General features: G+C 36.7%; 1 protein-coding gene across 1 annotated transcript in view; it reads left to right on the plus strand.

The window, feature by feature from the left end:
- The window catches only part of RIMS1 (regulating synaptic membrane exocytosis 1), a 331,198-nt gene that overhangs the window by 246,795 nt on the left and 68,961 nt on the right, over positions 1-15,442 (plus strand). Inside the window, 4 exon segments of the mRNA XM_032216767.1 lie at positions 1,048-1,137; positions 8,435-8,515; positions 12,353-12,430; positions 14,273-14,344. Coding sequence (XP_032072658.1) covers positions 1,048-1,137; positions 8,435-8,515; positions 12,353-12,430; positions 14,273-14,344 — 321 coding nt within the window.

Below are 15,442 nucleotides of genomic sequence, written 5' to 3' on the forward strand. Positions count from 1 at the left end.
CATAATGTCAATAAAACTACTTGAATGTGTCTATGATATCATCATGAATAATTTATAACATGTTTGTCTTAGCTTGCTAGATAACAATAGAGCTTGCTGCGTAGCAAAGTAATTTGATCCAACTTTAACTCCATTTAAGTTATTTGCCAGTGTAAAGTATTCATTACACAGCTGAATGAGTTTGCACCTGGAATCTATAAACACATTCTTACTTATACAGCTCTATCTCCTATTGAATAGAATGGGCTACTTTCTTAGGAGATTCCTAGAACTATTTATCATCACACCCGTTTTTTTTCTCCTGAATCTCTGATACTTTTATACCACACTGGTGTTTTGGATATTTTAATTTTGTATATATTTTCTTTTCTTTTCTTTCTTCCTGTGTGATTTGCATTCATTGTGAAACTTACTTTTTTTTTCTTTTTCATGAATTATTTTGAATTGTGAAGCTCAACCCTGCCTGCATATATTAAGGCCAAATCAGTGCTTAGTCAGGATAATTCACTTCACCCTAATTGCCTTAACTCACGTGTATCGAGATTTACAGGAGGACTGTTGGTTAGGTAAGGTTTCAGACAAAGCACCTTTCCCTGTATTAATTTATTTAGAATAATTGTTTTCATGGTAGAGTATCCTTTTGTTTCAAGCCAATGGATTCCCATCATTTTGTCTTCTGTTTTCCTTCCCCAAAAAAATTAATGATACAGATATATTTATTTTCATATTTTCTTTCCAGTTTTATATTGGTATTCATTATCCACTGCTGAGCTGTACTCTTGCTTATGAAAGCCAACAGACTGACTTCATAGGATAAGACTGCAGTGTATGATACCATTTTATGCAACCAAATTTAGTTGTATATATTTTTGGACAATCTTCTTGCCATGTTTTCATCCAACCTGTTCCATTGTAGCTCCATGACTTTATTGTGACTTAACATCTTGTGTAGAAAGAACATTACTTTGATTTAATATCTAACATGCTATTCCTTTCTTTGTTTTCTTTTTGTTTTTTCTTCTCTTTCTCTTCCATTGGATGCATTAGTGAACTGCAGCCCTCGCTTGACAGGGCTAGAAGTGCTAGTACTAACTGCTTGAAGCCTGATACTAGTTTGCATTCACCAGAACAAGAAAGGTATAAAGAAAGACTTCTCAACATTGTGTCATTTGTGCTGGTGATCATTATTATCTTTGTTGCTTTTTCCATATCAGCTTTATATTTGCTTCACTGATACAACACATGCCTGTCTCTATATACGTGAATATCTGTTGAATCAACCGTCATAGATATCATGCTTCTAACATGTTTTGACATGATTATAACAGCGTCCAGCATCCTAAACTCTTGGGCACAATTCTTTTCATTCACATTCTGGTTTGGTTTGGCTTGGTTTGAATATGTGTCATCGTTGTTCTTTGCAAAAGTCCTCCGTATGCCTATAACAACAATTCATTCACAATTGAGATAGTTCAACTGAACACTTCTGCTTTTGTTATTTGTCCATCTGGTGGAGTGGGAACTGGTCCATGGAGGTTTGGGTAACAATAACTTTGCATATATGCAAAATGTCAGAGATTTGTTTTCCCTTGACTGATAACATTCAAAAATATTGTTAATATTTAATTTATTTAATTCAATGGTTATAGATATTGCTATTCAGCAAATTGTCTAGTAAAAATTCGAATCAGGCTGAAAATATACTTAGAAAATGGGAGTGGGGATCCAATATTTTGTTGACTGTTTGTCAACAAAATTCTAGTTTGTACTGGAACCAGAGGAAGGACACTTATTGGCAACTAAAGCTACGCTTTCGTTTGCTAATTTTTTGTTACGCTGCTTCCCATTTTTAGTGTTGATATACTAAATGTAAAAAATGTTCGAACGTAAAAAATAAGAGAAACTTTATTTCATATATATCACATATTTTGGCAAGCACTTAGAAAAGCTGGATTTAATGATAAAATAGTAATATAAAAATGTAACAAATATATATATTTCTTTTCTTAAATTTAATAAACAAGGTGTTATAATAAATAATTCTTATTTTAATTAAATTATAGTTTATTTTATTTTATTTATTTATTTTTTTAATTTTATTTCAGCAGTTATAGAACACTTAAATGATGCTTGCCAAAAGCTAATAAGATAAGGGCATGAGCAGTGAGCTCAATGCATTCGTCCTGTCCTTGGATTAATATTTTATAGAAAACCTGATGACATAAACTTTTTCACATTTCTCTCTTTTCTGAAAGATGTAGTTATTAATTTCAAGACTAGACAACTCTGAAGTTCATGTTTTAATTTTTTACATATCTTATTGTGAAGAAACCAGATCACAGAAGTATCTCTCAAAAATAGGAAATGAGAATTCCTATTCATCTTGTTCTGCATAGGGTGTATCTTTTTGCCCTACATTTCTAGATCAGTGGTTATTAAACTGTTTGACTCAATTATCCCTTTTGCCTGTCTCAAATAATGTCATTATCTCCACACACAGAGAAACAGGCTCTGTTATATTACACAAGCATCTCTGCAATGGCAACCTAAAATGAATCCTCAATTTACAAACAAGCAATTATAAATTATTCCATTGTGCTCCAAAATACACAAATTACCTCTAGTTTAAGAACTGCTGATCTAGATTATATGATTTGACAAATTAGGGGTACTGCACTACAAAAAAGAAGTTAGTTGTTTTGCACGCATATAAACGTAAGTGTAATGTATTCACAAATCACATGAAATAACGTTTATTAGTTTTATTCAGCGGAAGGCTATAGACCTTTGCATGGAATCAAAGTCAATGAAAGAATGTTCACACTGCTCTTTTAAAATATCTATATTGTTTTCATTATTTTTCACTATAGTTTTGTGTTCTGACCCCCCTTGTCCCACACCAACACACATTCTGAGCCAAAGTTAAGTTACGGCATTTAATTAACAGACAGACAGGTCCTTGGCAGCAAATCGTCACAGACAAGCTTGGGCAGCAATCCAGCACAGATAAGGCTTGGCAGCAATCCAGCCTGCCAAGCTCACAATAATGTTCTCCAACATTAGTTCCTGCGTTGACTTCTGCAAAAGGGGCATGCGCACAAGCAGTCCTTTTATAGTCTGGAGAGGAGCTTAATGACCACCAGCTGAGTGCAATTACCTCCTGTAATTGCGTAATTGTTCCTCACGCCTATTAGCTCTCCGGTGCCGGGCATCTAGGAACAACTCCCTTGGCTCCTCCCCACTGCTGACATCCAGATCACTCTCCCTTGTCTCCTCCCTACTGGTCCAAGGCTCAGGCGCCTCCTGGTGGCCAACCAGCCTCTCTGTGCCCTGCTCGGAGTTGGAACCCTGTCCAGGGTCCTCCACATCCTCCAGAGCCGACTCATAGGGCCCCTCACTGTCGGAGTCTGGTGGCAGCTCCAATGGCACCTGCTGGGCCACAACAGTTTTGAATATGTCTGTGACATCATAGAATCCCTGAGATGTTCTTGCATCTAATTTATAAGCTCTAGTCAAATAGAGAACGTGGAAAGGAAATATAAGTTGTACAACAACAAGAACTTTTATTTTATTAATCTGACCATATAAAAAAACTATGAAGCCAATACAGAAAAGACAGTAGTACTTATTCAAAATGAATAATCACCTCTATGGGTAATCCAATCTATTCTAGGTCGTTTGTCCACTTCAAAATAACTTTGATATAAAAATTGCAGTCTAACTAGTCAAATCCTGATTCATCCCCTGAAAGATATAAGACAATTTCTCCTGTGTATCCTGATATTTATATTTTTTTTTTAGTTTTTAAATAAGATAAAAATAAACCAGCATTTCTGCAGAATATAGCTTGCAGTCACAGCAGATGTTTGCAATGCTTTCAATATCAATATGTTTAGAAACATATTTTTATTATAAATAAAAGATGGCTGCAGAAATTTCCCATAATGTATTGTCTCTAACAATTAAGGCTGATAGCTCAGCATATAGCATCTTGGATTCAAATCCATGTCCTATCCTGACATTTTCATTGGAATGATGGGAACTGTCCTTATCTTTTCCACAATCAACTCGAAGTGGTTTTTTTTTATTTTTTAAATCTTTACATTTTTGTCCGGGAAACTTTAGCCAACATACTTGTTAGACTCCGATCACATTATCCTTAGTAATTCCAAATAACTGATAAATAAAACTATTTCACTTTAAAAATCGAAACAGAGAGGAAAGTGTCATAATTCAGGTATTTGTATGTAGTTTTGTTCTAACGTGTTATGTTATATGTAGTAGCTAAAATTCATATATAGAGTTATTTTTAAATATCTGTTAATAGGTTCCTTGAATAGTTGTACTGCTGAAGTGTGATTTTATAGAAATGAGACATACTTTTGCAAGCATCTTTCCATTTTCTGCCCAGTGCTTTAAATAAGGAACTTTATCCAAATGGGAATAAATTCTTCAGGGATATGCCTCTCTTAGAGGGCCAGGAGCTAGACTCCAATATACTGTAAACCAACCAGTGTGACATACAGTGGTTATCCATTCTGATTATGTATTCCACCTACAACCTCTTGTTTTGATAATCAGGCACTGAGTGCTGATAGACTTCACATCAAGGTTGAACATAGTCTTTCCAACAAATGCCAAGGATGGAGTGGAGATGGTGCAAGTGAAATTTCTCCAGTTTTTTGATGTGTCATCAGTACAGAATTCGAGACCAAAGAGGAGGGAAGGGATAACCATAATTTTGTAGACTTTTAGCCTTGTGGAAATATGGTTGTTGTGTTGACTGAGAACTCTAGTATGCAGTTGATGTAATGCCTGGTTGGCCTCCTGAAGGAGCCTCCTGAAGACTCCGGAGGGCAAAAAACGGCCCTACAAGCAAACTGGAAGTCCATTCCCGGCCAGTTTTTCGTGCTCCGGAAACTTCAGGAAAGCTCCTGAAGCATCGGGGGCGGGGGGATGTTTTTGTCCTCCCCAAACTCCTAGAAAGCCTCTGGAGCCTGGGTGGTGGTGATGAAAAAAAAGAACCAAAAGTGTGGGGGGACTGCTGGTCGCGTGCACATGCGTGCAGAGGGGGGAAGCATGCACATGTGTAGCATGCCCACGCACGACCCCCCCTGCGTTCCCTCCGCTTTTGGCACACAAGCCAAAAAGATTCGCCATTACTGCCATAGAGCCTTAAATATCCCATACAAGGCCAGGAGTTATGAACATGGGGAAAACATTAAGGAAACGTTTATTTCAGGAAGTGTTTTATATAATTTAAAAGATCTACTTGCCTATCGTGCAGGATTGCATGGGCTGACAGTAGCAATTTATTTCACATAATTTATTTGGGGAGCAGCAGCACTGATCTTCAACTGTGTTTGGCCTTTTGGCCTGACATCTGGAAATTGGAATCAGCTAATATTATGACTGAAGGGTATTAAGCCATTTCTTTTAGCATGATTGCACAACAGCATATATAATTTCATTCAATTTATAAACTTGTCTTGGTTTTAGGATTCAGAAACCATATTTAGTAAAGTTGCATTCTTATAAATGTGTATAAAATGTTGGTACTGGTAAGGAGCCTTGTTAAAGGCCTTATCTATTGCCATATTTATGGCCTTGGCCTGTTTAGACGGCAGCCGTAAATAAACACATTCTCACAATGAAAGATAATATGGGAAAAATGGAGAAAAGTGTTTCCAGAAATATTTTGTACATATTCTTAGTGCTATTAAGGGTGAATCTAGGTTCAGAAATTGAAAGTTCCACTCAGTTGTGTGAGCAAGGGAGCTTTCAAATGTAGGAGATATGGTTCCACTCATATTGAAGCAAGTTAGGCATCTGTCAGGGCTCCAAGTAATAACCCCAAAGCAATCAAAACTCTGAGGCCTAGAGTTTCTTCAAAGAATAATTTTATTTGGGATGTAATATTGGTTCAACTGGTGAAAACCCAACTCTGAAGGACCCAGGGTTTTCCCCACACAAATCGAAGTGCAAAGTTCTTGCTCTCCAGGTCATATCTTCATAATATGGTCCAATAGTCCCAACTCTGACTGGCTTTGGTCCATGCCCTTCCATATACCTAGTGGAGTGTCCTTGGCTCCCACGAGAAAGAATATTATTTTGGCTACACATCCCCCCCCCAGCTATCTCTACCTCCCTCCCTTACATTCCCACAGCTCCAGATGGCCTCGCTGGGGCAGCCCTGAAGATGTTCCCAAAATGGCTTCAGGGCTGACAGCATCATATCTTCAAGCAGTATTGATGATATATATCACGTTTTAGAGTACAGTGCTATAGTTTCAGAATACCTTAGGAGACCACAACTAGAGAGAAGTTACAATTCTAAAGCAGAGAACTCCCAATTTTATTTCAATTCTGTTTCTTCTGTTAAGGCCCACTTACAATTTTAGTACTTCATTAATATAATTTACTGCGGCTGCCCACTCCGGAAGACAGCTTACAAAATGCACAAAACGAACAGAACAATTAACATCCATATAAAAAAGAGCCTAGACCCGTGGTTCCCAACATGGGGCCCACGCCCCACAGGGGGGGCAATTTGATTTTTAATGGAGTAATTTTATTTTTAATGGGGCAATTTGAACCATTGTTTAAACCAAGTTAATGGCCTTTTAGGCTTCCTCCGCATGAGTAGAGTTCACTTTTTGAGTAAAGTAAGAATTATATGTCAATCTGTAAAACTATGTCTAAATGCATGGCGTCCTATGTATTAATTGTGTATGGTAAATTCCATAGCAGTGAAACATTTTGTGTGAGATCACATTTTTGCACAGTATAATGCATGCTTGCAAATGATTGTTTTTTTATTTTTATTATTTTATTACACAAAATATCAGCATATTAAGGGCTTTGGGTGCACTGGTGCCTATATACAGCTTTAACATTTGGCTTACAGGAAAACCTGACGCTTATTAACAGCCCTTTAAAGTTATCTTGAAAATTTTACTAATATGCTAGAATGCTAACTCCCCTGATATAATCTGCTTTTTTTTCATAACACTTTTTGGTCAAAACTCGAAAGTACCTCAAAAAAAAAAAAAAGGATAGCAAACGATGTTTACGGTTTGCTGAAATTTTATATTGCAAATAGAACAGATAGTCCAGTAGTTTTAGAATATAGAATAATTTTGCACAACTGCAGCACCAGACTTATTTGATCAAGTAAACAAGCGAAAAGCTTATGATTACCCAAAATAGAGGAATGTCAGTAGTAACATATCCTTTCTGTTTTAAACTATTAATTTAAATTTTTACAAGAATGAATATTTTATTGTAAAATACACAGACATTTGAAATGCAGATGTTTGGTCCATTAGTCATCTTAATGCGTGGCACGACAAAACCGCGCTCGACTAAAGCGCGCCCAATTAAACCGCGTCGCTGACATCATCAACAGGGCGACAACAGTGAGCATGGAGAAAGAAGGGCACTTTAAATAGCGCTTTGAAAGCAAGCTGATTCAACTTAAGGTAAGGGTTAGCTTTAGGGTTAGGTTTAGGGTTAGGTTAATGGTTAGGGTTAGGTTTAGGGTTAGGTTAAGGGTTAGGATTAGGTTTAGGGTTAGCTTAAGGGTTAGGTTTAGGGTTAGGGTTAGGATTAGGTTTAGGGGGTTTAGGTTTAGGGGTTAATTTTAGGTTTAGCATTTACAGTGTGCTTCTGTCTCCGCGCTGTTGTCGCCCTGTGATGACGTCAGCTACGCGGTTTCGTCGAGCGCGCTTTAGTCTAACGCAGTTTTGTGGTGGAACCATCTTAATGATCTAAATGGCATATCAATTTTTAAAATGTACTATATACCAGTACTTGGCATGTTTTGAAAAGGATTCAGAAATGGTACTTTGGAATGTGAGTTCAAGCACAAGTCCAATACCTCTTTAGGGAAAGCTTGCATGGAAGCCTGAAAAAGACATTGCTGATTTAAAGAATGGCTGGACTCGTGCTTGCTCTCTTCTACATTACTTTCAAAGCATGCAGAGTTGCGTTGCATAATGTAGTATAATGTGAAAAATAAATGATCAAAAGATTAGGGTCTGTAACCAGCAGATTATGAGCATGCCAGAAAGTGCACCTCCTTAGAGTCAAAAGCTTGGGATTGGAACCCAGATAGATAGCTACAACTGCATTTGAAACCAAATTAAATTCTGCACAACAGAATTTGCTAGTTGACTGCTAACACAATTGCTAGTTGACTGCTAATCCCCCACCCCACCAAATTCAGAATAGTTTGCAAATGTGTCTGGAACTTCAATGAAAGTAACAGGTTAATATAAATCTAGACAAAAGTTCTATAGGTTGAACACGATTTAGACAAAATAGACACTGATTTTTCTTGAGGTACTTTGTAGTATTTTTGCGTTTTTTAAAAAATGAGATTGTTCACTAAATGTTCTGTTTTTTCTTCCTATTTTATTCAATGAACAAACAGAAATAGATGGTCCCCCTCACTAGATAGAAGACCCACTAGTCCCCGGATTCATATCCAACATGCACCTCCGGAGGATGACAGGTACTAGTCAGCTCCTCCTAGCTGAAAAGTAGATTGCTGAATCATGCACATTGAGTAGGAACAGCATGTGTTTAAAGTCTCAGTTTCCAGGAATCCAAATTTGAAATTTTATGAGAGGTTATCCTTGAGCTTCATTTAGTGATTATAAAGCAACTTTTAAGTCCGTGCCAGTCACATGTTGAGCTGCATATTTTGTAATGAAATCAACTCTTAGTTGGCTATCACCGGAAAAGTAAAATTGAGAAAATTTCATTTTCATTTCATTTATTTGGGATTTATAGGCCGCCCTTTTCCCTGAGGGGACTCAGGGCGGCTTACATTCATAGGGAAAGGGGGGTGCAATACAGAGACATAAACAATATGTGCATAAAATAAACAGTAAAAACACAACTTTCATTCACACTCAACACTCGGGTGGTTGTGATTTGTTTAGGCCCTCCTATGTATCAACATAGATTAAATAAGTCTATATCTGGGACCTTGATCAAGAGGGATAGTGTATATATAAGGGAAATGAGGAAGAGAAGTGATAAAGAAGTCAGAATTTTTACTTGATGAGGAATAAATTTCCCTTACACTTTGAGATTAAACATACAAAACAGGTATTTGAGCTACATATGTAGTAGAGCAAATTTTGCTCCTTTAGTTTCTTATGATTCTTCATAATAGTTGCATCCCACTCTGTAGCAAGAGCATCACTACATGATGCTTTAATGTTGTGCTTTATAATACATTGAAAGAGAAATCTTATGCATATCTTAGCCCCACTGAATTCTACAAGGTTTGTGCCCCAATAATTAGACATGAAGCTAATCCCCTAAGTTACGCTACACGTCAACATATTCGGAATAAACTAATTTAGTACTGAGACTCTATGTAAAAATCCTCGGATTACATTGTAATATGTGGAATTCAGCCTCTTTCTACAAGGGATTGTAGCTCTGGAAAGTTTGGCATGCTGAACCTCAATGAAATCAGTGATTTAAGGCTTCCTAACATCAGGCTAAATTATACCCTATTTTTATGGCTCATAATTCAATTCACAACTGCAAGTTTGTATAATGGCATATTTATATTTTTTTTCTTTATAAAATTTTTGGTGGCAGACATTTTGAACAAGGCAACTGCTAAGTCCAGTGCTTTGGATTTCTCTTTATATGCTGATTAGCCAAATGTGATATATGTAAATATCTATTTATTTGTTGTTGTTGTATTATGATTTTATTCTTTGAATCTTGATGCTGCATCATTCTTGGATAATAAACATTTTTGTTCATGTGTATTTTCTCTTATCTCTTTGCTACAAATTATTACTTGACTGGATTTTTATAATCCAAATCTGATGATTCACATTATAAGTGATAGCATTTATCAACCTCTGTCATCAGCAGATCCTTGTGCCAATAAATATGGTCTAAATGCTTTGAGGATTCTCAGAAAGAGATTTCTGTGTATATGCAAGAAGAAGAGCAAAGGGAAGTCTTGTTGAATGATAGAGGTATTTGAGGTTGCGATTCCCAGAAAATATATTCATTGTATACCTCTGTTTCTGGGTATTATTAATTGTAGTAAGCCTTTGTTCAACTCTCCATGAAACATAAGCAAGGTAGTTTCTTTTATACACAAGTATGATTTAATAAAATTACATTTAAATAATATCTACCTGAATTGAAAATATAAAGTCCTTACTGTCTCAAATTAATCCCTGGAATATTTTCATTATCCAAATACTGCAGGTATTCAAATGTCAAATACTATTTTTTTAATAAATCCTAAGAAGGCCTCTTTTCTTATTAAAAAATGGTCAGTGTAGAAGTAGACAAGATTTGTGTTACAGCTAAAATAATTTTTGTGGAAATTTTTGTGTTCACTCATTGTTGCCAAAGTTAACCATCTTTTTCAAGCGTTTCATTCAATGTCAAAGCATTAAAATTTCAGTTAGTTTTTGAGAAGCAAAACAGGATAAAATTAGTAGGCTTAAGTGTATGTGTGGCAGAGTTTAAAAACCCAAACCAAAAATTAAAAACTGTTCAGTTCTGATATAGGTCAGGTTATACACTGTGGAAAAATACTAGCTGTGCCCCTAGTTAAGCAATTAGGTAGAGAAAAGGAAGTTACTTTCTTCTTAGATATTGAATAATAACTTTTTTTTATATGCTATAATCCTATCGTGGATCAACCAGGATTTTTGTAACAGTAGAAAAAATATTTGCTTATAAGAACCTGTATAGAAAGTAAATATCCATACTTCAATCCAAACTCCAAGAATGTTTTCTTTTCAGCTGTTGATCTACAACAGAACCATTGGGGGTCCATTGTTGTTAGAATTTTTCTGGGTGTGTATATAACAACTTAGAGCCGTGATGGCGAACCTATGGCATGCATGCCAGAGGTGCCATGCAGAGCCCTTTCTGTGGGCACGCACACCATCACCAGCTGCTCTTCTGGTTTCTGGTGTGTGCATGCATGCTGGCCAACTGACCTTTGCGCTTGCCAGGGCATCCGGAAACTCAAAAGACCAGCTGGCTGGAGCACATGCATATGCCAGCCACCTAATGTTCAGGTTTCCGGTGCTCCGCCATGCGTGAACACCATTTGGCCAGTGCATATGCATGTGCCAGAAACCAGGAGACCAAGTAGCCAGCACGTACATGCACTGGTTCCACCACAAATGCACGAACGACAAAAGCGCGCCTGACTAAACCGCGGTGACAAAACCGCGGCGACAACAGCGTGCCGACGAATGAGCGCTGAAGCACGCCGACAACAGCGCACCGACAGAAGCGCGCTGTAACCTAACCCTAAACCTAACCCTAAACCTAACCCTAAACCTTAACTTAACTTAAATCGCGCTTCTGTCGGCGCGCTGTTGTCGGCGTGCTGTTGTCGGCGCGCTTTTGACATCGCGGTTTTAGCGCCGCGGTTTTGTCAGTGCGCTTTTGACGTTTGCGCTTTTGTCGGGTCACGACATGCACCAGCCAGCTGGGCTTCAAGTTTCTGCGGCTCTGACACGCATGCACATTTTGGCCACTGGGTGCCACAAAGGTTCGTCATCACTGACTTAAAATATGTATCTCAGCCTAGAATAACTAAAAAACAATATGCTCAGTACTATCTTGCAAATTGTAAACCAACCTTTGCTCTCCTCTGCAAAATAAATGCACACTATTGTTTCTATTAAATTTGTATTGGTAAAATAAATTATTTTTGTGGCAACATAAGAGAAAAATCAGAACAAACACATAGATTTTTAAAAGCCCCTCACAAAAACACACTCATGGGCAGCTCTTGAGAGAGCATTCTCTGACAGGGATGGGGAGATGTCAGTAGATTATGTAAAGTTTTGGAAATGGTTTGGAAAAGTTTGTTTGGAATGTATATAAGTTCAAATGAGACACCTTCCTGCCATGTTTTAAAACTGTTACGTCCCTTCCCGGGATCAGAATGTACACATTTATGCATATGCATAAATGCATATGGGTGCTAAATTCATAACTTTCTGCACTCCAATGGCCTTTTCCAAATTATTTCTGAATTTCTGCATATTCTTTGGTGTTATTGCTGAGAATATGTTCATCTTTAGTGTTTATTACTGGCATTCATTTTATTTTATAGCAATTATTAGATCACTTTCTTTTTTTTAAAAGAATCCTCCTTAAAAACACTGAAAAGGGGAACATAGAAATTGTTGCTGGGCGTAATAGTGGAATGCTCTTGTTCATGTAAATATCTTGATTGCATGTCTCCATCTTCACTGCATGTGACCATCTCTCTGTTTCTATCTGTTTCTATCCATTCTGTTCAACTTTCACTTCCATGTTTCCAAAACTTGTGAAGAACAACAGTGCCGGAGTCTTGCAATCCAAAACAAGACAATTTAAACTTCCTAAGTGCTAACCCAGAAGATATACAGAGGTATTCTTGCTAAAGTTGTCTCCCAGCTCCACATGTATAATACATGAAATTAAATACTAAAATCTTAGTTTATAACCTAGCTCTGCTGTATTATATGGTTATTTTCTACATCTTTGAAGAATGTTCTACTACTTGATAAGTATATGTGCTCTCTGTGTGTGTGTGTGTGTCTGTGTGTGTCTGTGTGCATGTGTTTCATTAAGTGACTCTTAAATATCTTCATATTTTTTGCACTTTGACCAAATCTTTAAAGGATATTGGGAGTTTATGGACCATAGTTGCCTTTAATTCTTTATTATAAAAAAATAAAGCTATTATATATAAGATGCTCTTCTATTAACAGTGTATAACAGAAGGAGTGAGAAGGTGGTTAACATTACCAAAAAAAAAAAAAAAACCTCCTGCAGATATTTAAAAAAAATAGAAAAATGCATAGTAAATAGTATAGCTAAACAATGTCTACAGATCTTTCATGGAGGATTTCATGAATGAAAACCATAGGACAATGTAACAGGCAAAAGAATTGTTAAAAGGTTTAGACCAAAGATGTCAAGAAGACCAATGAAATGTAACAGAAAATGAAATAAGGGTGAAGACATGTTACCCCCAAGGAATATGGTTATCAGATGTGAGGGCATAGTCACTGCACTTTGAAACTCTAAGAAATGCATCATCTTAGAAGCCAAGATCTCTGATTTGCTGTATTGAAATTCTGAAGAGAAATATCATGATGTTTCAAGATTCAGAAACCTGCATTATGGATGTTGGGGACTAGACTCTGGAATGAAAAACAAAGTTAATAGTTTGCTTGTAATGATGTTACTGTATTTTAGGCCCTCTCTTTGAATGCCTATAGAAGATCTCAATTATCAGGCTCTTCAATTGAAGTTCCTTTGATCAGAATATATCAAACCCTTCTAGGTTTTTTTAAAGACCATGCTGATAGTGGATTGCAGGCTTGAGTTCTTTTATTGTGATTTAAGAATAAAAAAAAATGTTATCTAATTTGTTCTCAGATGTCATGTTAAGGTTATCACAAAACAATGTTGCTCTGAATTCCAGGAGTCAGTGAAAAATACATACGGTGCAATACTTCTAAACAGCTCCACAGAAGCAGCTCCCATTTTTTCTCTTTCTTTTACTTTCTTTTTTCAGATACTGAAGTCAGCCTCTGTATAAATTTAGCATTTCTTAAAAACAGCCATAGGGCCTGAGATGTTGACAGTTTAATGTAGCAAGACCCCAACTGGGTTATGATCAGATGGCTTGACTCTATTTGAATTTAACATCCAAATGTAACATTCATATATTCGTATTGTTTAGTTGTATAAGCTATAGCCAAAATATATAATAGGTATCACAGCTACCACATGTAAATGTGTTTTCTATAGCTTACCAGTGTATAATTCAAATCACATATATCTACCCAAGTTTAGTAGTAATGTTTTTATTATCATAGTTAAATTGTGCTATTTTTCTTTTATACTGCATACAAGTATAATACAAGAGCATCTTTTTGAATTTTAACCCAGAAGAATTTCGCTTCTGTACTAGATCCTTAATGTTGTAATTTAACCAGAAATGGAAGTTTTCCATGGTATCAATTTTAGAATTGTTTAGCACTTGAGAAATATTTGGCCTGGTTAGCATTACCTATACCAAAGTAACTCAATTAGAGTAATGGGTGAAGGTGGCATTTTCTCCAAAGTCCATTATTACTAGTCATTCATAAAACCTAGTTTTCGCACTTCCATTTGGAAGAAATCAAGCTAAATCTTTATGATTTTCTATTTTCTAGATTGCTTGCTTCTCTTTTTCATTTTTTGGCATCTCATTTCACAGGCACCCCAGAAAGGTGGAAAGATATAGCACCCAAAAACAGATTAGAAAAAGCTCTGCCTCAGAAACAGAAAGGTAAGATGGATTCTACAATATGTAACAACAATGTGCGTTGATCAGTTTCCTGATGTTATTGTTCATTGTGCACATGGCATGCTGATCTTTGGTCATAAGAAAAACTGTTTGTTAATATGATTATGCACATAACGTAATCTTAAATATGTAAAGCCTTTTAAAGACTTGCTACTAAGTTCACAAGCTTTAAATTTACCAAGTTTGGAGACCCCGGCTCTACAATGTGGTCTACTTATGACAAGGAATCATGGAATCTTGAAGGACAATTGGCATAGAATCTCTTTGTCACAGCAAAGCACAGGAATTTTGGTCTTATAGTAATGATATAATAATTGTATAATGAAAGACAGCAGGAAGCTTGAGAATGCTAAGAATTGGTTGCATTCGCGAATTTGTATCAATGGGTAGCACTTCTGTTCAAGCAAAATGGAATTTCTTTATCCATTTCCATTATCTTTAAAGTTGAAATGGTATTTGCTCTGTCAGAGCAAACCAAGTAAAGGGTAAAATCCTCCAATCAGATTGATGAGTGGAGACTATACAATCTGCTTGAGCCAAGTTTATTGAGAGCCGAGGTGGCGCAGTGGGTAGAGTGCAGTACTGCAGGCCACTTCAGCTGACTGCTAGTTCAGCAGTTCAGCGGTTCAAATCTCACCGGCTCAAGGTTGACTCAGCCTTCATCCTTCCGAGGTGGGTAAAATGAGGACCCAGACTGTGGGGGCGATATGCTGACTCTGTAAACTGCTTAGAGAGGGCTGAAAGCCCTATGAAGCGGTATATAAGTCTAACTGCTATTGCTATTGCTATTATTGAACTGCTCGCAGAGGAGAGAAAACAAAGTTTGGCTGCTAAGAGAAGCAAAGCAAAAAGCTTATGATCTCATTTACAAGGGAAAAAAAACCCCCAATATCGCCTGTAGATGGATTGCTAACCTAGGCCAGTTTTACTTTTCTTTATATCTCCTTGACTAGGAGGTATAGGTGGTGAATTGACACAGGCTGACAGGATGCTTATTCTGTCCCTTCCATTCAAATCAACAGAGAACAAGTCTTGATCTTTTTCAGTGTGAAACCTTCAGGTAGTACAAAAAGACATCTC

The sequence above is a fragment of the Thamnophis elegans genome, chromosome 4 (assembly GCF_009769535.1).
Source record: "Thamnophis elegans isolate rThaEle1 chromosome 4, rThaEle1.pri, whole genome shotgun sequence".
NCBI lineage: Eukaryota > Metazoa > Chordata > Lepidosauria > Squamata > Colubridae > Thamnophis > Thamnophis elegans.